At 42.8% G+C, this 26,257-nt stretch overlaps 1 protein-coding gene across 1 annotated transcript in view; it reads left to right on the forward strand.

Annotated features, from left to right (window-relative positions):
- The first annotated feature begins 6,589 nt into the window (after positions 1-6,589).
- The window catches only part of midn (midnolin), a 35,359-nt gene continuing 15,691 nt past the window's right edge, over positions 6,590-26,257 (forward strand). The window contains exons 1-5 of the mRNA XM_059991144.1: positions 6,590-7,089; positions 8,609-9,157; positions 9,426-9,513; positions 9,633-9,695; positions 24,201-24,590. Of these exons, the coding sequence (XP_059847127.1) occupies positions 8,946-9,157; positions 9,426-9,513; positions 9,633-9,695; positions 24,201-24,590 (753 nt within the window). The 5' untranslated portion in view covers positions 6,590-7,089; positions 8,609-8,945. The remainder of the gene's footprint in view (positions 7,090-8,608; positions 9,158-9,425; positions 9,514-9,632; positions 9,696-24,200; positions 24,591-26,257) is intronic.

The following is a 26,257-nucleotide window of genomic DNA, read 5'->3' on the forward strand; positions in this document are numbered from 1 at the left end:
AGCAAAGCAACAATAAAGAGACGGACTTGCAGTACCCCAAGGACAATGCTTTCACCCGGTAATTCGACATACTACAGGCTCTCTCTCTCTTTCCCTTATAAGGGAAAAAAATGGTTTCCCATCTCACAGTGAGAGGGGAGACATAAAAAACAACTCTCCGATTTATGGCATTAGAAGGCTGTCGCGTCGCTTTTTCCAAGCTCTGTGCCCAAAGAACTCGGGGCTCTGGGCACACAGCCAGCAGCCAGCTCACTGCTTTCGATCTCCTGTCTCCCGTGACACACCAGGCGGCGGCATCGACCTCGAGTCCGCCCGCCTCCAGAGCCACGGAAATCCGGCACCCCGAAGGCGCGTTAGCCTCCCAGGCCATGTCCTTGGCATATCGAAAAGTGGCCGGTCGTGAGAACCCGAGAGTGGGTCCCATTCCCACACAGAATCCAAGTCAATGTGTAACCCTAGGTTAGGGTGTTCAAGAGAACTCTAAAAAGGGAAAAGGGAGATATTAAAGACAGAAATAGAGCTGTTTCCAAGATGCAAGCCGTTAGGTGCCATCGTCCTCCTAAGCTCCGCCCAAGTTACCCCCTTTGGTTCAAGAGCCAAGAGGGTGAGGAGCTAATAACTGTTCCTGAACATGATGGTGTGAGTCCTGAGGCTCCTGTACCTTCTTGCTGATGGCAGTGGCATGAAGAGAGGTGAGAATCCCTGATGACGGATGCTGCTTTCCTACTACAGCGTTCCTTGTGGATGTGCTCGATGGTGGGGAGGGCTCTACACATTCCTTGTTGTAGGAATTTCCATTGAAGGCCATCGGTGCTTCCGTACCAGGCTATGAAACAGCCAGTCAATACACTCTCCACCACACATCTATGGAGGTTTGTCAAAGTTTTTGATGTCATGCCAAATCTTCACCATGCTTCCTTCATAACTGCACTTACATGCCGGGCCCAGGACAAGTCCTCCGAAATAACGCTGAGGAGTTTAAAGTTGCTGACCCTCTCCACCTCTGGTCCTCTGATGAGGACTGTCATCCTCATGGACCCCTGGTTTCCTCCTCCTGAAGTCAATTATCAGCTCCTTGGTCTTGCTGATATTGAATAAAAGGTGTTGTTATGGTACCATTCAGCCAGATTTTCAATGTCCTTCCTATATGCTAATTTGGCACCAGCATTGATTAGGCCTACGACAGTGGTGTCAGCAAACTTGCATATGGTGTTGGAGCTTGTGGAGCTGGAGCCACACAATCATAAGTATAAAGCAAGTAGAGCAGGGGATGAAGCACACAATCTTCTGGTGCACCTGTGTTGATGGAGATTGTGGAGGAGGTGTTGTTGCCAATCCTAACTGACTGGGGTCTGCAAATGAGGAAATTGGGGATCCAATTGCCCAAGTAGCTTTGCGGCCGAGGTCTTGAAGCTTATTGATTAGTTTTGAGGGATTGATGGTAGTTAATGTTGAGTTGCAATTGATAAAGAGCATCCTGATGTATGAATCTTTGCTGTCCAGATGTTCCAGGGTTAAGTGAAGAAGTAGCACCTGCTGTGGACCTGTTGTTTCAGTGGCAAATTGAAGCGGATCTAAGTCATTTCTCAAGCAGGAGTTGATATGTTTCATCACCAACCTCTCAAAACACTTCATCACCATGGATCTAAGTGCTTCTGAACAATAGTCATTAAAGCTCTTCTTAGGTATAATTAAAGTCTGCATGAAGCAGTTGGGTACCTCAGACTGCTGAAGCGAGAGGTTAAGGATCTCAGTGAACACTCCAGCCAGTTAATCATCACAGATCTTTAATACTTGGCCAGGTACGCCCTCTGTGCCAGATGGCTTCTGTGGGTTCACCTTACTGAAGGCTGCTCACGGGTCGGCCTCAGAAGATGCAGGATCGTTGGGGGCTCTGGGAGTTTGTGATGGCTCCTCCACATCAAAGTGAGCACAGAAGGCACTGAGCTCATCTAAAAGCAAAGTCCTGTTGTCGCCTATGTCGCTTGATTTAACTTTATAGGAGCTGATAGTATCTAAGCCTTGCCACACCTGTCGCGCATCCTTTGTTGACTCAGGTTTAGTTTGGAATTGCCACTTTGCCTGTGAAATAGATTTTTGGAGATGGTATCTGGACCTCTTGTAGCTCTTATGATCACCAGACTTGATTGTCTTTAACCTGGCCCTCTCCAGATTGTGGATCTCGTGGCCCATGCAGAGTTTCTGGATGGGAAAAACTCTGAATTTATTTTGTGCGGACTCACTTGTCTACAACTGTTTTAATAAGGTCTGTTACAATCATGGTGTATTCATGCAGATCCACCGACAAGTCCTCAAACATAGCCCAGTGCACCGACTCATAACTTTAAAACTACAATCACACTTTGACATCTAATATTAAGTACACTGCTGACTAGATCTCACAAATTCTAAAAATCCTGTAGGAATTTTTCATGTAAATTCAAAGCGAATTATTTGGTAAGAGAAGGTAGCTTCTTCAGCAAGTTTGTTGAGTTTTTAGAACAAAGGTGCCTTTTGCATATTAATATGGGAAGAAAGATGTGACAAGTCTCATCTTCATATTGTGGAGGCAGAAGAGGTCATAGATACTGGAATCTGGAGGAACAAGCTCTGCTAGAGGATCTTAGCAATGGAGCAACATCTTTGAGGGAGAGATGACCAGTTGATATTTTGGGTTGACATCAGAATGAAGAGTCCTTTTTCAGAGCTTTGACCCAAAATATCGACAATTTGTTAAAAAAGTAGTGGATACAGCCCAGTGCATCACAGGAAAAGCCCCTCCCATTACCGAGAGGGCGCTGCCACAAGAAAGCAGCAACCTTCGTCAAGGACATCCACCATCAAGACATGCTCTCTTTTTGCTACTGCCATTTGGAAGGGGCTACAGCAGCCTTTGGTCCCACACCAGCACATTCAGGAACAGTTGTTACCCTTCAATTATTAGACTCTGAAACCAGCATGGATAACTTCACTCACCTCAACACTGAACTGATTCCAGAACCAATGCTCTCGCTTTCAAGGACTCTACAACTTATGTTCATTTATATTTTTGTATTTGCACAGTTTGTCTTCTTTTGCACATTGGTTGTTTGTGCATAGTTTTTTTCTTGATTCTGTTGTATTTCTTTGTTTTACTGTAAATGCCTCAAGAAAATTAATTTCAGGATATTGTGGTATATGGTAAAATATGCATACTTTGATAATAAATTTAATTTGAAATTTCAACTTTGAATGTTGATACCTTTCCTCCCACAGATGTCTCCAGACCAGGGATTCCCAACTTTATGTCATGGACCAATTACGAAAGGGGTCTGTGGACCCCAGGTTGGGAAGCCCTGCTCTAGGCCCACTGAGTTTGTGGTTTGTTGATCCATTTTCTGTCATGATTGTTTTTTTTATTGTAGCCAGATCTTGACATCAAAGAACACCATTATTCTATTATCGATAGACTCTACTCTATTCCTAAAGCAACTTGCAAAGCGCTGGAAGAACTCTGCGGCCCTGGCAGCATCTGTGGAGGGAAATGGACGATTGATATTTCAGGATGGGGCCCTCGTCTGGACTGAAATCAACAGAGGAGGTAATCTGTATTAAAAGGTGGAGGGAGGGGGGAAGGGGCATGACAGCTCACAGGAGACAAGTGGATTCAGGTGAGGAAGAAAAAGACTTGCCAAGTCAGGCAGCATCTACAGAGGGAACTGGACGGTCTACATTTTGAGTGTTGACCCTTCATCGAGACAAAAGAAACACACAAAACGCTGGAGGGACTCAGCAGGTTAGGCAGCATCTATGGAGAGGAATAAGCAGTTGATGTTTTGGGCCAGGACCCTTCACCGGAACTGAAAAGAAAGGGGGAAGAAGTCAGAAAAAATATGTGTGGGTTGGAGAAAGAGTACAAGCATGAGAAGTTTGCCATCAAGACCGGATGTCAGTTCTAAGACCAGCTGTTGGAGTCCTGATGAAGGGCCTTGACCTGAAACATCTCTCTCCATTGATGCTGAATTCCTCCAGCTCCTGTGTGTGTTGCTCCAATAAGCTCATCTTGGGAACTAATGCGTGTTTGAAAAGGTTTCCTGCTGAATAAGTTGATGGTGCCGAGGAAATAAATGGGCTAATGCTGCAGTGTCACAGGCAACCAAAGCGGCCAGAGAACAGAGACTTGGAACTGTCTGCTAACCTTGTTGCCAGCTAAGTACCAGATGTCAGCCAGGCGTAAGCTACTGCCAGCCTCGGGCTTTCGAAAACCAGCAGTCAGCCACACAGCAGCAACCAAGCAGAAGCAAGAGGCTGAGAGGGGAAGTCTGACTCCCTGGCTTGTAGACACAGCAACCACAGGATCATCATCAGGATTAAAAGCAAAGTAGGAGACACAGAATACCGCGCAGGACCAGAGGAGGCAGCTTGGAAAAATTAATAGGACGAAACTTGTGGACGGTTCATAAACTCAAGCTGGGTGATGGGATGGAGGTGTGTTTCTACCAAAGGAGGCAGAAGGTTCTCCTTCCCTTTGCTAGCCTGCAGGTCACCCTTGGGCAAAGTGGAGCACCTGCTTAGCACCCCCCTCCCCTCGATCGGGATCAAGTGAAGCCATGGGAGCAGGTGGTAGAACAGCAGGTACATCTCTTAAGTCCTGGTGATGTATCCACTAATGCCAGGCAGACAATTTCTGAGGATAATGGTTGGGGTCACCCGTCTTGTAAAGACACTGCCCAGAAGAAGGCAATGGCAAACCACTTTTGTAGAAAAATTTGCCGAGAAGCTATCATGGTCACAGAAAGACCATAATTATACAACATGGCACATAATGATGATGATAAACCCAAGAAACTACCTCATTATTCCTTATATTGTGCAGAAATTATTTAAAGTCATCGGGTCATGGAACACTGTGGCACAGAAAAGGCCCTTCAGCCCATCTAGTCCATGCTGAACTATTAACCTTCCTAGTCCCATCGCCCTGCACCCGGACAATAGCCCTTCACACCCCTCCCATCCAAGTACCTATCCAACTTTCTTTTAAGGGTTGAAATGGAAATTGCATCCTTCAGTTCTGCTAGCAGTTTGTTCCACATTCTCATCACCTCTGAGTGAAGATTTATTTTGTAATTTTCAGTAATTTTAAGTGCATGGAAGACAGCGATAATAAATTTGATTCTAGGAATCTGCAGTAAAGTTGAATGTGAAATACCTACCTTATGAAATGAGATAGCACAAGATATTGCTTTTAGCTATTAGGTTTGTGGTTAAGAATAGCGGTTCTTGTTTAAGACCAGAAGACATAGGAGCAGAATCAGGACGTTTGGCCCATCAAGAGTCTTCTCTGCCATTCCATCATGGCTGATTTATTATCAACCGGCTCATTCTGGAGGCTCAGAAGTCTCGGAGCCGTTTTTCTCTCTCCACAGATGCTTCCTGACCTGTTTCCAGCAGGTTTCCTGTTTTGCATTATCTTACGTGAGAGCTGCCCTTATCGGGATTCCTTCATGAATCAGTTCAACAAGGACATTATTGCATTTGTCATTGCCTATTCATTCTGGACAGGAGCGAAACAGCTGGCAGTGAGTCAGTGGCGAGATTGCCAGCTGAGGACCGCGGTACTTAACTGCATGTTTTCACCGACAGATTTTGACTTCCATCGCTCATAGTTACTCACAGAAGCTCCTTACTAATAGCCCATCCCTATATGCAAGTTGTTGGATATTTTATTCATCGTATTATTCATATGACAGTATTCTAAAACGTGAGCAAAGTCTTCAATTGAACACCTCAGCAATATATCCCCTGGCCCGCCCTCTTCTGAGTAATAGCGGAGTTATGTTGTTCCTCTATAACGTTAGTACATTTTGTTCATGCTTTTAAATCGAAACAGCTCACAGCCAGCGCGGCTATATTACCGAAAGCGCTCTGTGTTCTTATATGCCTGTTTGTTTTTAGGGATGAACTTTGTATATTATTTTTATTTTTTTGGGGGGGGGGGGGGGGAGAGAGATGAGTTTAGAAGATCCGCAGCGGTCGAAGGCAAACCGGGGAATGACTTAACAATGTGAAAAATGTCCGAGTAAGCCAACACTGCCAGGAAGAGAAACGCCTATTCTCACTAAATCCTCCCTCCCCAAAGCGCTGACATGAAAATGACAGTAACTGTGAGTCATGCAGAAGATTGTGTTATCAAACTCTTGAGGTTTTGCGCTCTTTTCAGATGGTCAACTAAGCGTGCATGCATCATTCTGTTTCCTTGTATAAATATGTAATACAAATTAGGGTCAATCCAATAATATTTATTCGCGCATTTGCTGCACTCTAAAGTTAGACATTACTGCCTCCAAGTAAGGAGTGTTGACGTAAAATCATTTCCGCATTGAATTTAGCGTAGAATACTTGGTATGTTTGAGGAGCAGATTGAATACGTTAGTTTTTTTCTCAGTAACCGGAATTACAAGACCAGAAAATATTGACACAAATACTGTAATAATTAGAATCAGTTTTTTTTTTCGGGAAATGTTTAATTTGTGACGTCCTTGGTAAAAGCAAACATGGTACAAGACGTGCGTTAGTAATGTCCCAGGTGTGATTGATAGTCAGCAGAAACTGTTTGTTATGACACCAACTCACCACGTAATCGCGTAACTATGCTCTTTACCAAGAGAGCGAAGTGCCACCAAGCCCCAGCCGGCAAAGCGCTAGTTCCCCCCTGCTCCGATTTACACAGGAGCCAAAAGTATCCGATTCTGCTTGGCGGAGTAGGGACCGTGGTCTCTGGAAGAAATGTTTAGGTCGGCGGCGGTTTAAACGGTGATTCATTGACGGTTCTTCCTGCTGATGATGTCAGCGGGGTTTTAAAAGGCTCCGCCCTAGATGCTCATCTCTGTCGAGTAGACCCTGCATTTCAACCTCCCACCACACCCGGTTACCGGCGTCATATCATCTACTCCTTAAATACCAACACCAGTCTTGAGTCGAAGGCTTAAAGCAGCAACTTCAGAAAGACGGGTCTTCTGCCCGTCTGAGCTTAAAGGATTTTACAATTTGAATCTTATCTGAAGGAACTTACTTCCGAAGTGAAGAATAAAGGCGATTTAATTAAAACTGGTAAGCAATTAATTTGACAAGATAAACTGTCTTGTGGAACATTAATCAGGTTAATAGCGAAGGTTTCTACAAGATTTCGAAAAATTAGAAAAGTTGTGCAGTACAAGAGTAAATGATTCTATGCTATTGATACTGCAAGCACATTACACAGATAAACTTAATATATGTGAAGCGTATTATATATACACACGCTCCGTGTGTAAGAAAGAGAGAGAGAGAGAGAGAGCCCCTATATATTATTGCCGAGCTTTAACATATAGTCCAATTGAGTGAATTTTATTCAATGACTAATGTTTTGACAGTACCAATAACTATTTTCTGAATGAGCTCCAGTTTAATTATATTGCTAGCTTTAACTCGGCGCTCTTTCGCTTGTCGGGATCAGTAGACAGATGATATTTCCAGCGCGAAATTTAAGCAAAATGAAGAGGATTGTCATTTGATTAAATGCTTATATAGTCAGTCGTAGTTAAGTTACGAGAAGCAGTACTACAATTTATCAGGAGGGAGCGCTGTTGCTCGTGTACGAGAGTTGGAGATCTTTGCTGTGGGTGATATTTCTGTTAGACCATCCCCCACAGCCGGGTGTTACAATGATAATGCAAACGAAACCCGGTTTTCTTTATGTGCGAGTTAATAATCACAACATGTCAGTAAATATTAAAACACTTATGTTGCTTTAATACAAACGAATAATTGGAATGCAATCACTTAAGTCTAACTGGGATCATTCCGTTTTTTAATAGTTAACTAGAGTTGTGAGATTGCATCTAAATGAAACACTTTCAAACTAAGTCAGCTAAAACATACCGTCTGCATGTGAAGCAAAGCTATTGTTCGCAAAATATTGCGATCGGTTGCAAGTTTTGGTAGCATTTCTGAAATCGCACAACTATTAAAGGACGAAAATGTTTTGTTTGCATTTGCAAACATTGTCAATTATTTTTTTAAAAAATCGTGTTTCCTTTGTCGAAGCATTTCGGCCTGCTTACTTTTGGGGACTGGTGCAGACACGTTTGATTAATTCACCCGCACAATGCGTTGGCTATTTGATGTCGAGGTTAAATATTTCAATGAAAAACCCAAGATTTTCGGCAATCAATTCCGATTTCAGCCTCTCTCACCTGTGAGGGAGGTGGGCATGTGAATAGTGCTAGTTCTTTAATGAAATGCTTTTGCAGAGTTCCAAAAGGATCTAACAAACGTTTGCCCCTCGCAGAACATCGGGTTGACCCTTTGTTCCTCTTGACTCATTGCGTATTTCAATTCAGGTACACGGCGTGTGGGGGGGGGGGCAGGGCGGATAGGATTTGGGGAGGAACTCGGCTGTTGTCACGTGGCAGGCGTCGCAGTCTTTTTTGAATGGCTGAAACTGACGAGTGGACGTCCAGCTCAGAGTGAGACGTCACAATGGAGTGGCGGCTGATTGGTTTGTGGCGAGGAACAGGTGGATACTTTTGCGAAGGTTGAGGCGTCGCGGAAGCGCTGATTGGCTGACGCTGTGTTTTCTTTGTTGCAGACGTTCTATGAGGATTATTCTCCGGGGGATCGCGGCAGAGTGAGCCAGAGTCAGGCTCGTAGGCAGTCGGCGGGGTTGGGAGAAGCACGGCTTCGAGCTCTGGGCAAACCACTTGTGTTTTTTTTGTTAACCTTGTCTGCGAGATCTTTCGAAGACAAAAGAAGACCTCACAAGGAAAAACCCAAATACATATACCGCACACTTTCGCCGGTAACTATTTCAGCAGAGAGCGCCGGGATTTGTATCCATAATATTCAGGCTCCATAACATTGCATGATTCCTTTAAGTGTCTAAGGGACTTTCTTTTGTGACTCGAAGACCGATCAAAGGTAATCTAATGGACCATACAAGCACCAGGAGCTGCTCCCGAGCCCCAACTTGCGAGGCCCATCAGAACGAGCCTTCAATGCGTGTAGTCATCAATACGACGACCGGAGCCCAGTATGATCTTTCTGTACCAGTAGACGAAACGGTAGAAGGACTCAAACGGAGGTTGTCACAGCGCTTGAAGGTTGCCAAGGAGCGACTTGTCCTCTTGCACAAAGAAACGTACGTACATCCCTTTGTTCTGAGCGAGGCCACGAAACCCCAATCGGAGTTTCTGTGACAGGTTTCTACGGCAGGCATTCAGCCATTCAGAACTGAGTTTACTTTTCTAACAGTAAGCCATATAAACTTTATATTCGGGTGTGCTATCGAGCTCATTTGTCAAGCTTGTGTGCGTTTAACTGTATTGATATGATTGAAGGGTTATTGTATGGAGGTGCGTTCCCGGTTCTGGATTATAACCCGTGATTTTTTTTAATGTTTGTTATAGGCGATTAAATTCGGGAAAGCTGCAGGATCACGGGATTACAGAAGGAAGCAAATTAACCCTTGTACCCACTGTAGAAGCTGGACTGATGGTAAGATCGACGCCTCACCTCGTGCATAGAATATCGATGCATTTTGTGTACATTAGCACAGATCAGAGGAAAACGAACGCGGCTCTCGTTAATCCTGTTTTTTCTCCTTCTCTTAAAAGTCTCAAGCTTCACGGCCGGAGCAATCAGTAATGCAAGCTTTGGAAAGCTTAACAGAAACTCAGGTAAAGAAAAAAATTAAAGCCTTAAGCACCGCGCATGCAACCCAGAGATGGGCGGTACGCGTGGCCCATTCATTGATATTTTCTAGATGTAATTCTGAATGTAATACTTTCCAATTGTTCTTAATGCTGGTGCTGCATATTAAAAAAAAACACTGGATTGCGAAAAGCGACTTTATGCATCAAAGTCCACTTCAAAATGAATAATTATACAGACATTAATTAAAATAATGTGGGCTGATTATTATTTTGTGGGCTAGTTTATTATTTTACACTGTTAAAGTAATGACGCTCAATTTGACCTGAATACTTCATATCTCATTTAAATGTGGGATTCGGCATTGCTGACCTTAAGTGTTTTGCAAATCTGGTTTCCAAAGCCTCCGCAGACTCTGTCCCTTTGTATTATTCGTACTTTGCGTGTTTCATGCAACATTTGGGAGTTCCTTGGCGACAGGCTTGGTGTTTAATCTACACAGAGAATATTGTTCAGAGCCAACTCCTCCCCCTAGTGACGACATTCAGACCTCCTACTAGCATGACCCCATACTGAAAAGCCTCTCCTTTTGAACGCGGTTTCCTGAACCGTGCAATTCACCTTTCACCCCCTAAATTCACGGGCTCCGTACATTTTTATCCTAATTACTGCAATTGTTCTCCTTGATCTCCTTTTTGTGGAGTTACAACCGGCCTTCCTAGGACTGCTTAAATAACTCGCTTAGCCTTGGTTACCATTGTGTGTGACATTGTTTTTCTGCGCTTCTGCTGGCTCTCAGCGGTTAACGAGCCTATAGGTTGCGCAGCGCCTTTCACCAAAGCGTGACGGAGTCTTTAAACTTGATAATATAGAGCGGTAGTGGGCAGAATGCACCGCCACCCTTTTTAACTCCTTTTAGGACTTCCCGCTTCGCCCAAGCGCTTTCTTTAGAAACCGTGCCTGCTTTAAATGGTCGGAGCTGAGGGGGTGTTCGTGACGGTGGCAAACGACAGACAGAAAGCGTCTTAAACATTTCTGACGGCTGTTGCGCGGGGGGTTGAGGAGGCCCGTGGACACTGCAGACTGCTACTGAACTGGGAGCAGATACATAATTCTGCACAACTTTGGCTTAAGTTGTATTGACCAGCCAGCCAACATTATTTAAAGCGAATGAAATGGCTGTAGACCAGTTTCTATAGTGGGGGATTTCTTGGCTTCAGTACAAGTTTCTCAGCTGACAGAAACAGTGCCCTAGGAAGCAGTCCTTCATTAATAAGATACAAAGGAGCTTCGGGTTGCTGGATGGTCCTGGTTCTGTTGAACAGTAGTCTTGTCGTAGTGGCTCCTTTAAGAAAGAAGTCTGTGGAACCCCTACTGTAGCAGGACGAAGGAACAGATTTGAGAGATGTAAACTGCTAGACTTTGAATCTCATCTGTCAACTTAGATTGAGACTTCCGCAGAATTATTAGCACCCTTTAAAGTCTCTTGTAATATTTTAGTGTTTAATGAGGGCCAACTGAATAACTATATAAGATAAAGTAAGTTTATGTAAAAACTATTGAAGTTTCCAGTTATCTGTAAACAGATAAATGAATATAGTCTCTAAAGGGTAGCTTTGGACTGGCTGAGGAGGCAGTTCAGAATTATTCTGAACCTAGCAATATTCATTTGAAATTTAACTAGTTCCATTGATCATGCAGTCAATGAATCAGTTCCTCTTGAATGGTCTGGCATTGTAGATAAGCATATTTCCTGGACTTCCTGGTGAGTGTTATTTTTAAACCGGAAATCCTTTTTTTTTACACATCATCTGGTGGGGAAAAGGTGCAGAAAATGTCTCGTCATCAAACAGTTTTTTTTAGAAAAACAACAATGACACATGGATTTTAAGGTTTCTGGGGTGTGCTACGCAGGAGCAGAATTAGGCCATTTGGCCCATCGAGTCTGCCATTCCATGGCTGATTTATTAAACCTCTCAACCCCCTTCTCCTGACTTCTTGCCTTAACCTTTGATACCCTTGCTAATCAAGAATCTTTGAACCTCCACTTTAAACAGGCCCAATGACTTGGCCTCTGTCTGTGGCAATGAATTCCACAGATTCCCCACCCTCTGGCTAAAGAAATTCCTCCTCATCTCTGTCATGACTTTTCTTAGATTTATATAAGGGCTCTATGATTCCACCTTGCTCACAATGAACATTTCGTAAAATTCCTGCATCTGTAGTAGCTACACCACAACCAGCCAATCTGGATTTGCAGCATGTTCTGTACAATGGATCTGAGTCAAAGGAACATTAAATTCCATTTGAAATTCCTTTATCACAAGCTGACAATGATTCCTCCCCCTCCTCCTCCTCCTTTTCCCTCAGGGAAGAACAGACGCTGTGGAAATTCATAATCTGGAATAGCAGAGGCATTACAGTGACGTAGGCTGAAGCTGCATCAGACTTGATGAAAGAGAAGCACACGCACTGTTGTCAAACATATTAGTCTTATAAGGCAGTGAATGCTTTTAGACTGAATAGGACGATGATTGTCAGAATGTGTCAGTTAATGTATTTTTTAAAACATTTCCAGACTTGAATACAGGATGACTTTTCTATATTACTGGTATCTATATAGTTGGCTCCAAGCACTTGAATGGCCAAAGTATTTCCTAGGTGTCTCTTAATGGCACAGGATGTTTTGCTGTGACGTGCAGAGCATCACACACTTGATGGGCTAAATGACCGAATTCTGCTCCTATATCCTATGGTCTTGTACATCACCATGATCAAATAAAGAATGTCCTTAACCAAGGTGAAAGAAGCAGTTCAGTTACAAATGGAATTGAATTAGCTGAGTCAAAAAGTTAGGTGATCAGGGATACAGATCTGGTTACATTTCAAAATGTGTGACGAGTGGGTTCATGGTTTTAAAGTGCCTATTTATATCTGTGCTTCAGTGTAAATGGCTTGACGTACAGGTACCCAATTACGCATAATTATATTCATCTATTTTTTTTCTCTTTTTGCAAGTGCAGAGGGCCAGTTCATTTAAGCTGGTCCTTGAAATTTAGCACTCGGCTGGTCTGAGGCAGCTGCATTGTGAGCAGATCTTTCTGCCTGGCTGAAAAGATCCCTTGCCTGGCTATCCGTGCAGTTGTTCACTTTTTCCGTTTACCTCCACTCCCTGTAAAGGCAAGTGTTCCCACTTTGACCGGAAGATCCCAAGAGGTGGTTTATTTTGAAAGCTGGTCAAGCAAGCCCACTAGCTACCCTCTCACTGCCTATGCCCCAAGAGTCCAGTGTGCCAAGTAACAACCTGAAGTGTGTTAACCTGAGGTTACAGGGAAGAGGTTTGTCTTGTGCTCACAAGCAGAAGAGCAGAACTATGGTGGTTAGTAAGTCTGATCTGTGCTTCCGATTCAGTGGCCACTTATTTTTTTTTAAATGTTTAAGGCAATACCAGTTGAGACAATAAAGTAAAGTAACAGAAGTGAAATGAGTAATGCTTTAAAATCCATTTCATACACTGTTCATGGAATTGCTTTCTTAAGATCATCACCCCTACAGGCTACTGACAGCAGCTCACCAGAATCCTGTGCCCTGGGTCAGTCTCCTCAAGTTCTCCCCAGGTGTAACCCAGCTTCGAAGATCCTTCCTCTCCCGGGGATGAGGTCTTTGGAGTTTCTGTTGGCAGTTCTGTTGAGCTGGGGGGTTTTTTAATATGGGATGGGGTTGCTAGCCCCATACTTGACCCTCTTCCTTTCACAGCTGGGCTTGGGACCATCCATTGCTAAGTTGTTCATGGAATTGGACTAAAGAATGATTTCTTATCCACCCTCTGTGGCCTTCTGGAAATTTTTTTTTTGTTATTGGTCTTTTTGTGTCCATGATGAAGGCTATTTTTAACCGAATAGCAATGCAAAATGAGTGCTTTTCAATTGAAACTTGTAGTTCTTTAAAAACTTCAAGTTTTAAATATTTTTATTAAAACAACGCTTTCTATTTCAGGACAATTTCACGTAGTGCAGATTGTCTATAAGAGGCCATTCAGCCCCTCTAGATGGCACCTCTTCTGAATTTTTGATAATTTCTGATCTGTATCTTGATTCCATTTTAAACATCCTGAATGTATTTACTTAAACCTCTGTGGTATGGTACTAATTGTTTGGAATTTGAAAGGCATGCTTAAGCATGGTATTTCCAATCTTTATAAATTGGATATGGTTGACTGACTCTTCTCTTCAAATATGGCATTGGATGGAACCAGCCCATCTCCTTCATTTCTGCAGCCCTTCTAAGATGATTTAAGATTCTCAGGCTCAGTTCCAGCATTTGGGTTCCAATCACAAGACGTCTCTATTTCTTCTATTGTCCCTTCTTTGCTAATTATTTTCTTTAAAGCCCCTCTGTCCTAATATTTTCTTAAATCCTCAATATCAAATTTAGCTTCATAATGCTAATGTGAAATATTTTGAGACATTCTTCTCTGTTTAAAGATTTAACATGCATGCAGCAACTCTGGTGTTTATTGGAGACACTGTTTTGAACAGGTTAAGACAAAAACTTGATTTAAGGCATTATTAAGGGTGGAAATAAACAGTTGTGAAATCAAAGGAACCTTTGTTGTATGCACTAATTCATGGAATTAGACTTGAGAATGATTTCATATCCACATGCTGTGGCCTTTTCAAAATAGCAGGTTTTTTTTGTCTTCACTCTTTTTGTGTCCATGGTGAGGAGTTATTTTTAGCAGCCAGCGTATGAATGAAAAATGAGTCTGTGCCTTTTTTATTTGTATATATGTGGGCTGCTGTCTCTTCAGTTAATGACGACCAGGGAATAGAACACTCAAACTAAATCATGGCAATTAAAAATAGAGGCTGTTTTTTTTCTTTAAATTGCTCACTGAAATGCAGAATTAAAATGCACATAGACACTCCAAATGAGCTAAACATCCACGCATGCATCACGGGTGTCTGTGTGTATGTATATATATATTCTGAACAGATGATTGTTAGGGAAACTAGCAACAAAATCTGAAGTATTCATTAATAATTCTTTATATGATGCTTGAATACAAACGTTATCTTAACTGAAGTCCCTGACCTGGTTTAAATAGTCAACTGAAACAGCAGGAGCAAGGGCCTATTGTTAACTGTTGTGCAGGACCCCATTTTCACCTGATCCTTCGATTTTAGAGTAGGTTTTCAGAAGGGCTACCTTTGTCTTATTTGCTAATTAGCATGTACTGTAGAGCAGAGCTAAAATTTGAATGACCTTTTGTTCTTTGGGTATTGGTGCTCCACTGCTCGTGTAAGCTATGTGCATTTTAATGCATAAGGGATGCTATAAATTTTCATCGAATAATCATCAAGTAAATTCACCCCCCCCCCCCCAAAATAAAACATCACCACTCCGAGGTTTTTTTGCAGAAGCCATTGAGATGTCAGTATTGTATTCCTACAGCTTTTGTAACAACTCACTTTTTTAGATCTCTTAAATGTATCTATATATGGCTGTGCAAAAGGTGCATGCGAAACCTCTTTTGTTTTTGTGCGGGGGCGAGGTCTACAATGCCTGATGGCTTTACATCTGAGGCGGACGGAGAATCTGCAGTCGTGACGTCTGAAAGTTTGATGCTGCGCTCCTCATTTTTTTTTTAAGTGAGTGAAGTGGGTTCAGTCGTGACTGACTAGGTTGCAAGGGACCACCTTTGAGATACAATGAACTCTTGGCTGTGGTTTTTATAAAAATGCGGTTGGAAAGAACGAGTGGGCTTGCTAAATGAATTCCAAGAAGAAGTAGGAAATGAGAGCACCTACCTGCTTCATTACAGTTAAAAGCCTTGGACCCATTGGCACTTTATTTTGGTTTTTCTAAGTCTTGCTTAAGTACCAAGATGGGTTTAGTTCTTGTGGCACAGTAAGACCTTGAGGCATGGGAGCAGAACTGGGCCTTTCAGCCCATCGAGTTTACGTCACTATTCCATCAGGGCTGATTTATTATCCCTGTCAGTCCCAGTCTCCTGCTTTCTCCTCATAATCATTGCTGGCCTGACTAATTCAGAACGTATCTACCTCCACTTTAAAGTGTTGGTCTTTATTAATTAATTAATGTGCATGGCATCCAATTTTTGGCTCTCGTTCAGCATGCTTTTGGGGAGGGGGAGAAACTAATATGATTTGTAAATTGATAGTGTACTGAAGGAAGATGGGTTTAAGACTTGAGGTGGCCTTGTGTGTTGGGGAGTTGCATACTGATGAATATTGCAGTACACGGCTGTAAATGGGTTTCTGTGAACTGTAGGGACCTCTGTAAATGGATCTGTCAGCTCTGAATTTTCTGAGTGTGTAGTTTAGCAAGCTTGTCATTTTGTGACTGCAAGTGTATGTCTTTCAGCTTTTTTCAATTTGATCATCTTTTTGAAGCAATTTGCAGTTAAAGTCGATGAAATCTGGACTGCAGTATGGGGTCCAACCAAAAGAGAAAGTTAGCCAAGGCAGGAAAAAATCTGTTTCAAATGTGTAGTTGCTATTTTGGAACTGACTGTGATAAGTGCATTTTGCTGTTTTCTATATTTTAAAAAACTGCTGTTCATTCATTCACTGTCAGTACCAGAGTCTATGTCCCTTATTTGCATATTATAGTGTGGAGCCAGGCAAAGGATTTACGGTAGCGATCTGTTGTTTAAACAGAAATTCTTTTGTTAGATTTTTTTTTTCTAAACTTCCAGATATGTGCTTGAATCAGGAAAAGAAGCTTTAGTTTGTGCCTGCTACCAATCTTTTAAAAAAATTGAATAGTCCGTACTGACTTGTTCGCTGATGACTGCAATTGCATATGGTGGGTGTGTGTGAGACTGCCCAGCTTCTTTTAAAAGGAAAGGCCCAGGAGGGTCAGGGTCTGCATCTTAAGCTTCAAAGAGACTACAGCTAGTCCTTTGCAGCTGGTAGGTTGAAAAAGGCAAGATGGCTTTTCAAAGATGCAGGGGGAGGTTGAGCTCTGTTCCTTATCAGCTTGCATTATGCGAGTCTGGGATTTGTATCCCTCTGGTACATAATCAATACATCCCAGGGGGCTTAAGTTTAGCAGCATGCTTAGAATTCTAAGTAGGCTTTTTGCCCCTACCAGGAGTTGAGGGGTGGGGTGTTTTGAGAGGATAAGGGGGATGGGGTGGGGGAAAGGGTTGTAATTCCATTGAGCAGATGTATTAGATTTATGATCTGTTTGTAGGGCCGGGTTGAGTGAGATGTAGACCATTGAGTTTTGTCAAAGTTGGGTCGCTTGGGTTCTGCAGGCCTTCACAAACCTAGAAATAAAAATTGTATAATCTGATTTAATAATGCACACATCAGTCAGTGCTCCCTCTAGTAGTGAGGGGTTCAGTTTTACCGTGATCCTAAAATAGTTGGAAAGCTGAGCTCTGATCCCAAGGGTAATATTCTACATTGATTTTTTTAAAATGCCTACAAATCTCCCAGGCTATATCTAGATAGTATACATTTCCCAACACACTTTAAAGTATATCCCTTTAGATGTAAGGCAATGAAAGGTATGTCCTGAAAGGAATGAGTACATTTCATATCCCAGCACCATAGCAAGATTACATTTGTACTGCTTTAGCCTGCTTCCCAAAGCGTTTCTGGTTCTAGCGATCAGGGTAACACCTGTTCAGTTTGGCTAATGTGATTTCTTTTCTCTCTGTTTCTGATAATCCGGCGCAGTTGTGTCATTGCACAGGGACGTCAGTAGGTGGTGAGCCAGTTTAAACTGTCTTACTGAAGAGAAAATGTTGAAATTTCAGATGACCTTTGGGCCTGTCGTCATACTTTCATTTGCTTATTAGGTGTCTGAAATTTGACCATATAATTTGTCATGATACAAGGCTAGCTTTTTGTAGGGGTTAATGATTAGGAGAGTGATTGTGTGTTTTCCATATATTTAGGCTGAAGGCACTCTTAAAATGTTCTCACCCCACCTCCTTCAGACGTCACTGCATAAATTTTCTTTTTGATCTTTTGGTTGGAGGAGGAGTTATATTGTGTGGGATTGAGGGGGGTGGGGAAGATTAACTTCAAAATCTTAATATGAATAAACAAAAAAAATGTTGGTTTGTACCTTTTGGTCTTTCAACTCTGCTCTGTGAAGATTTTAAATCCAATGCCATCTCCTCCGAGTTCTAAGTCTTTTTGGACATGTAGCCATCCATTCATTCGGTTATCTGGGATGGTGATGCTTGAAATGATCTTCCCTATTCTGCTGAACCCATATACAAGCAGATCTCTCGTATTATGAGGTGTTCACCAAAACCATTAAGATCCTAGCTTTCACTTTCATGTAGCTGTTTTGAAGTTCAAAACAGACTAGCACAGGTGTTAAATAGGATTTTTGGATTCCATTTCACTGGCATCCTGTTGTGAGTTGAGAGTTCCTTTCTTTTTACATTTTTATTTTCTTTGAAGGCCTTTCGATCCTCTTGCGTTACTCCACACCTGGCTTTTTAACAACTTCAGACGCACCTGAGCTGCATTGGCGGATTTCAGAGTTAGAAGCGAGAGGATCAGTTTCCCTGTCAAGGCCATGTTAGGTTTGTCGCCATAGAATAATTGTTCCAGTGAGGAATGTTGAGGCTATTTAAGGAGCAGCCTGGGCCAGCAGCTGAGCTGAGGTTGGGAATTAAATAGTCAGTCATAGAAAGCTACAGCACAGAAGCAGGCCCTTTGGCCCATCTAGTCCATGCCAAACCTTTAAACTGCCTAGTCCAATCATATCTTTGTGAGAACAGAAGCAAGAGTGGCCCATCTGGCCTTTTAGTGTTCAGTGCATAAACAGTGATTTTTGTCTTGATTCGTTATTCTTGTCTTTAAATATCCAAAATCAGTTATTGTGTTAAATGCTCAGTAAATGTAGCAATTTCCAAAGTTTCACTACCTTTATGGGTGAAGGGCTTCTTTCTCACGGTAATCCTGAATGCCAAGCCCTTATTTTGTGACTGATTCCTGATTCCACACACTCTAACTGTCCTGAATTTGTCTTGTTGCTCCCCATAAGAATTCTGTATGTTTCAATGAGTTGTCTCTCATTTTCATAAATCCTTGTAAATACGGACAGATTTTGCATTACCTTTCTTTAGGTGCCTATTCTCCACTCCGAGTCATTCAGTATATCCAGACAGTCTCACCAGGGAGCCAAATAATTATAAAGCTATTCATGAATATAATACCACAGTTAAGTGCAAGTGCAAAAGTTGCATGCAGATTTGATTATTTTTATTTTTTCCCATATCTTTGAAAAATATCCCCTTTATAAAAATTTGATTTTTTTTAATACATCTGCTTATTAGACAGTCTGGATATATTAAAACTATCACCCAGTTGTCAACAATTGTATAATTTAATACAAAGCCAAATGTTCAGCTTTATTTGAGTGGAACTGTTTAAAACAACAGTTAGTAATTTATTGGCTGCAAGCTAATTGTATTTTGAACTATTTTTCTGATGCTGGAAAACCAAAGGCCAAATGCTCACCTACATTTGAGAGGAACAATTTAAAACAAATCCTAATTAATTGAGTTTAAGACTCGGTTAGTTCGGGGGGGGGGGTCAACAAACTAAATTTTGATTGATTTGTCAAATGTTGGATAGAACTTGCATTTCTTGTTGGAAGTTAATTGCACTCTGGCTTTGAGGTGTAGGCACATATTTTGATGGATTCACTACAAAGGACCTGGGAGTACAAAAATATCTAACCCTAGGGGGAAGAGAAATTACTTGCTCTTTTTACTGGAGCTGCATAACCTTGAAACATGGCTGTAATTACTTTCTGATTCATCGCTTGTAATGCATGCAGATAGAATTTTTGTGTGCTTGGAGATGGATAGGAATATCTCTCTTCCCCCATTGTTAACAAGAGTTACTGCAGTATGTTTTAGTGAAGTGGTACTGTCAGTATCAAAGTAGGATTGTCAGAGAAAGGCCATTGGAGTGGCTGTGAGCCCTGTGTTAAGTCCTATATTAATTTGATTATAATTTTACAGTCTAATGGATATGAGGAACAGGGAAAACTAAATCTCGCAAAAGCAGATGAAATGCAGACTGTAATATTGGAATGCCAAAATTAGAGCAATAAGGTTTATTAGACTGCTCAGAAGCCTTCCTTCTAAAACAGGCATTAAATCTAAAATAAACACAAGAAATTCTGCAGACACTGGAAATCCAGAACAACACACAAAGTGCGGTGCCTCTGGCTGCTTCTCCCATTGCCCATCCACTCCCTTCCTTTCCAGTCCTGATGAAGGGTCTCCGTCTGAAGCATTGACTGTTTACTCCTGCTGCCTGACTTGCTGAGTTCCTCCAGCATTTTGTGTGTGTGTGTTGCTTTTAAATCTAAAGTATCCTTTCATACAGGTTCATCCCTTCCAATAAACTTGGTATTTTCAGAATGAATGCAGGCCTTCAATTTGCTTAGCTTTCTTGCTCAAAGGATGCTAGGAATGCACCTGGAAATTTTGCTTCCCCTCTGAACGTTGGGGGCGTGTGTTCCTGCATTGGGCCTCATCTCCTTGGATAACTGACAAACGTTGAAAGTTTACTCTGTCCAAGCAGATTATATATTTTTTTTACCCATCTGTTTTCCCTAACAACCGGGTGACTGGTCTCAGAAGATGGCGATGAGTGGCCATCAGACAGTGAAATTCCTAGATTACCTGCCAGCTCCATAGATGTTTTAACGACACCAGAGTTCAGCTGTTGGATTCACTGAATGTGGTGCAGTTTATAGAACATTTGGTGTTGTGGAGGGTGACATACAAAGGTTCCTCAATATGACTATGCACAGAAATAGGGTAGCATGGTAGTGTAGTAGTTAGCACAATGCTTTACGGTACCAGCGACTCAGGTTCAATTCCTGCTGCTGCCTGTAAGGCGTTTGTACGTTTTCCCATGACTGTGTGGGTTTCCTCTGGATGCTCTGTTTTCCTCCCACAGTCCACAGACCTACCAGTTGGTAGTTTAGTTGGTCATTGTAAATTGGGCTTGGGTTAAAATGGGAGGGGGGGGGTTTGCTGGGCAGCATGGCTTGAAGGGCCTCCCTCACTCTGTATCAATAAAAAATGAACCAAGCCATTTGAAACTGGTTCTTTATAAAGCTCCTCTGGTGCACAAACTGAACGGAAATGGGACTACTCAACCACTTTTTCCACTTCGCTCTCTTTCTCTGCTCTTCTTTCCTGCGGACCCTCCCCCCCTCGCCCCCAGGTCCACACTATGCATCTCTTGACTGCTCGTGATTATAATTCCAAGTCAGAAATGCCAACGTACTCGGGACCCTCTTGACCGTGTCTGCATGCTTTTTTATGTACTGAGTTGCTTTCACCCGATTGGCCGATTGGGCCTGCCTAATAAAGTGCCCGCTGTGGCGATGCAGATCTGCCGTAAGTGAGTGGAGACGCGACTGGATATAAAAGCTAAGCGTGCGCGTCATCTGAATTGCTGTTGATTCAGCACTAAGCTGTTGCAAGCTAACTGCAGCCAGGCATTGGGTAATTTAAATAGACATGCAGCGCAGATGTATAAAACAGCTATGCCTGCCTTTTGAGTCCCTGGAGTATGGGCTCTATAGGCTAAGCGGCAACACGCAAGCGATTTTTGACATGAAAGTATACAGAATTAATTGCAGCCATGAATATTAGACTGAGCTGAATGCCTTGGTAGGATGCAAACCCATGTGTCTGTTTCCCTGGAGCAGAAAATTAAATGAAGATTAGAAGGCACCCTTTGTTACCAGCTGATGTAGAGATTTGGTCTCAGCAGTTCTGATTTTCTCAAAGTGCATTACTTAGCTAATTGCTGCTTTTTTTTAAAAAAAAATATTACTTGCACAGTTGGGCTTTGGGGTTTTCTTTCCTTTTGGTTAGTCCTGACGAAGGGTCTCGGCCTGAAACGTCGGTCTGTCAGGCTGGAGTGTGAGAGGAAGGAGGCACTAACTCCTGTTAGTTCACTGATCCTTAAAAGAAAGCTTCTCTGACAGAGCAGAAGGAAGTGGGTCATATGGCACCTTGGGCCGGCTTTGCTATTGAGTGGGGATCCCGGCTGCTCTGACTGTGCTGTCTGCTCCATTTTTCATGCCTGGCCCCTGTGACCCTTGACCTGCCATAGATAAAAGATCATTCTGTCTTGGCCTTGAATAATCAATGACTCTGCATTCACCGTTCTCTGGCGGGGGGGGGGGGGGGGAGAGGATTCCGATCGGTGGCCATTTAAGAAATTCTACCTTGTGTGTTCTTAAAAAGCAAACTCAAAACTATTTACTTAGAAATACAATGTGGAACAGGCTGTTCTGGTCCAATGAGCCACATTGGCCAGGAATCCACCCTGGTCTAATTGCAGGATGATTTACAGTGACCATTTCACCTAACCCTTGCATCTTTGCACTGTGGGAGGAAATCGAGGCACCCAGAGGAAGCAAGCAGTCGCAGGGAGAACGTACAAACCCCTTATGGGTGGTGCTGGATACGAACTCTGGACTCCAGGGCCCTGTGCTGCTGTAGTGTTGCGCTAACTGCTTCACCACAGTGAGGCCCAGTGCTCCTTGATGCTAGATCTCCCCCAGGAGGGAAGTCCTCCAACAACATCCAGACGCAATGGGAGGGGTGTAGAGCTCAGGTGTAACGCCTTTGTTCTATACTCCAAAATCAAGTGGCTGCCTTCAAAACAGAACACTAATTTTAACGCCTCCAGGTAGAAAAACTATTGTTACTCATTTGATCACTGCAAGTAGCCCTTGTGTCAGCAACATGTAGACAATTCTGCATCCAGCAGTTGGAAAACTTTTCAGCATTGTAGATGGATTCTTACATGGGTATGAAGAACCTGGAGGGGGCCCCCCGCCCCTGAATATTAAATGTGTAGAATCCAGAGTTTTACATGATCTGCATCAGAAATTGGAAGTGGCAAAGAAGGCATGTACAAATTTAAAGGTTAACCTGTAGTTTTTGAGTTACCAAAAACCGATTGCAAAGTAATTCCTTTATCGCAATGAACCTTGAGCTCTATTGATTGCTTCCCAGCTAAGTAAAAGATTGCCTCTTTAAAGTGGCCTTTACACTCCTTTGAAAATGTGTCAGTTGAGTTATTGTCCTGGTGACCCATCGCTGATGGTAATAGTGTATTGTGGTGTAGCTGTCTTTTTTTTGTGCATGTGAATTTCCACATTTTTATTTTTCTACAATCTCCTCAAAGAGAAATAGAAAAATGTCTTTTGCTTAAAATACCAGCTCTACTTAGACTGGGCAGCTACTTTATTAGGTATCTCCTGTACTTAAGCAGCCACTGAGTGTATGTTCATGGTCTTCACCTGCTGAGGCCCATCCACTAAAAGGTTTGACTTTTGTCAAGGAGATGCTCTTCCGCACACCACTGTTGTAACGTGTGGCTATTTGAGTTACTGTCACCTTCTGTGAGCTTGGACCAGTCTGGCCATTCCCCTCTGACCTCTCATTAACAAGGTACTTTTTAACGAGGATTTTAAAAAAAATTCTACACCATTCCCTGCAAACTCTAGAGACTGTTGTGTATGAAACCCTAGGAGATCAGTTTCTGAGAGACTTGAACCAACCCTGTCTGTCACCAATAATTGTTGCAAGCAGGTTCACATTTCTTTCCCATTCTGATGTTTGGTCTGAACAACAGCTGAACCTCTTGACCATATCTGCCTGCTTTTCTGCATTGAGCTGATGCCACATGATTGGCTGATTAGATATTTGCATTAATGAGCATGTGTATTTAATAAAGTGACCGCTGAGTAAATAAGCACATAATTTCACAAGCTTGTTCAAATGTAGTCTCCCAATAAGTTATCTGAAAACTTCACCAGAAGTCTTGTCTTTCTACAGCAGTTTAATTTCCTCCCCAGTAGAGTTAATCTGAGAGAAGCAGGGCTTGAATGAAATAATGAATTAATTTTTACATGAATTAGTGCGAGAAATTGAGGGTTCAGTTCAACTTGTTCCATTTCTTTCAGGGAATTCACTTTACGGCAAATGAATACTTCTGAAATATCATGGCCATTTAATTAATGGAGTACTAAATTGGGAGTCAGTCTCCTTTCCCTTGCTTTAAGTGCGTCGCCCCTACTGGAGCTTGGGCCACTGACAGCACCTCTATCCTGGGCCAGTCTTTCAAATTGTCCCCATTGTTAACCCATCTTGTGGCTTCTCGGCGAAGGTCCTTCCTCTCCCAGGAGTGAGGCTGTAAGAGCTTCCGTTGGCATTTTTGTCGTGCTGTGTTTTTATGGGAAGAGATTGGCAGCTTCATGTGCAGTCCTCTTCGTTTCACAACTGGGGGGGTTGGGACCATCCATGGTCTCCTTTGAAGTGCAGTAGTTTTTATAATGACTGGAATATTCATATTCGTCGCAGTCACAGAGTGCTTGGGAAAGTTCTGCTATTCTTGAAGGACTTGGTTTCACAGGGTTAGAAGAAAGCAGATGCCACTTACTTAAGCCGTTTCAAAAGTTTTAAGTCATTTTGTTTTTTTCCCTTTCAGGTCAATGACTTTCTGTCTGGACGGTCACCTTTGACACTTGCCCTGCGGGTTGGCGATCACATGATGTTTGTTCAGCTCCAGTTGGCGGCTCAGCAGGCTGGCAGCCAGCTCCAGCACAGGCACGTGATAGCCAGCCGGGAGAGCAGCGGAGGGGCACCTGCCCCTAGCTTTGCCAGTACTCAAGGACTTCATCGGCAAGCGGTGGGAGCCTCGAGCTGTAACCACATAGCGGCCTGCCAGCAAGCGATGGCTGCCAGCCCTGCCCCCGCGGCAACGACCACCTGCTTCAGCACGGCTCGCCCACCCTCGGTCACTGCCGGCTCGTTTAGGTCACACGGGGCCAGCGCGTCAACAGCCAGCCATAACATCGCTGCTTCGTCTTGTACTGAGGTAGGATCAATCAAAATTGTTGATGCTAGAACTACCTGAAATGGTCTTGCATTGTTTACAGCCAGGTGAATCATAAACTTTGTTATTCTTTGGCTTTAGAGTATTTGTGCACAATCCAAAATCATGACTAGACCATAGAATATAGGACCAGATTTGGGTCATGAAGCCTATTGAGTCTGGGCCGTCATTCAGTTGTGTCTGTGTTGTGTGTGTGTGTTTTTTTAAACCCTTTTTCCTGTCATCTCCCTGTAATTCTTAACCCCCTTACCAATCAAAAACCTGTAAATCTCTACCTGAAATATGCCCAATGACTCTGCCTTCCTAGCTCTCTGTTGTAACGAATTCCAAAGGTTCACTGCCTTCTGGCTGGAGAAGTTTCTCCTCTTAGTTCTGAGGCTTTGCCCCAAGATGCTAGCCTTTCCTGCTGATGGAAGCATCCTCTCCACATCCAGGCCTTTCTGTATTTGAATATTCAGTGTCCTCACTGAGACCGGTAGTTTACCTTGGGGTAAAAGGAATCGAGATGATTGCATGGTATCGTAGCAGCTAGACTAATGCTTTAGGGTGCTGCTGATCAGGGTTCAATTCCAGACACTGTCCGTAAGGAGTTTGGACTGTGTAAGTTTCCTCTGGGTGCTCTGGTTTCCTCCCGTAGTTCAAAAAGAAGTGGGTTAGGGTGGCAAGTTGTGGGCAGACTCTGCGCCAGAGTCACAGCATCACTTGCACAATCCTCGGACTGCATTGGTCATTGATACAAATGATATATTTCACTGTATCTTTCAATATACATGTGACAAATAAAGCTAATCTTTTCGAAAACTACGGGAAGAGAGGAATTTGTGCCTTCCAGTCCTCCATTTCCAGCTAGTGGGGTCAAAAGGTCGTACAGCAACCACTGTCCTGTGGTAGCAGAGGCCCTAATTCAATTTGACCTTGTTTGCATGTTCCTGCTGTGATCTTGTCTACATTCCTGTAGATTCCAAAGATGTCTGGGTTGGTGGCCATGTCCTTATCTTTATCTAGTTTGTTGATAAGTGGGTGAAAATGAAGGGATTATTGTAGAATTAGGAGTGTCGAAGTGGGTGGTTGATGGTCATGAACCCTGGGCTGAAGGGTCTTTATCGGTGTTCATGAATAAATCCGGTGCTGGAGCAGTAATCCCAAGTGTGTTCCCGTGTTCAGTTGCCCTCTAGAATGCGGACATCGAGAAGGGTTGTGTGGCTGCAGGACCAAGGGGTATCTTTGGAACCTCAACCTCAAATGTGTATTAACGCTTTCAGCACACCGTTGGAGGTTGAAGGGCTGGAAGAATTGGGGACAGTTGATAAAAGGGGACTTTTGTCAAGTTCAAAAGTAAATTTACTGTCAAAGTACGTGATTGTCACCCAGGGATTTTTTTTGCAGGCGTTCACAGTAGTACAAAGAAATGCAACAGAAGCAAAGAGAAACTATACACAAAAACCACTATGCAAATACAAAAAGAAATAAATAGTACAAAGAACATGAATTTTAGGGTCCTTGAAAGTGAGAGGACTTGGTACTCTTAACAGAAAACCAGAAGGGAAATCCAGCAACATTTTAAATTTATAAAACATTATCTGCCCGCTCCCATCTCTCCATTTTAAATGCATTAGCATTTTTTAACATTCTGCATAGTGGCTGATATT

This window comes from Hypanus sabinus, chromosome 16, assembly GCF_030144855.1.
Source record: "Hypanus sabinus isolate sHypSab1 chromosome 16, sHypSab1.hap1, whole genome shotgun sequence".
Classification (NCBI taxonomy): Eukaryota; Metazoa; Chordata; class Chondrichthyes; order Myliobatiformes; family Dasyatidae; genus Hypanus; species Hypanus sabinus.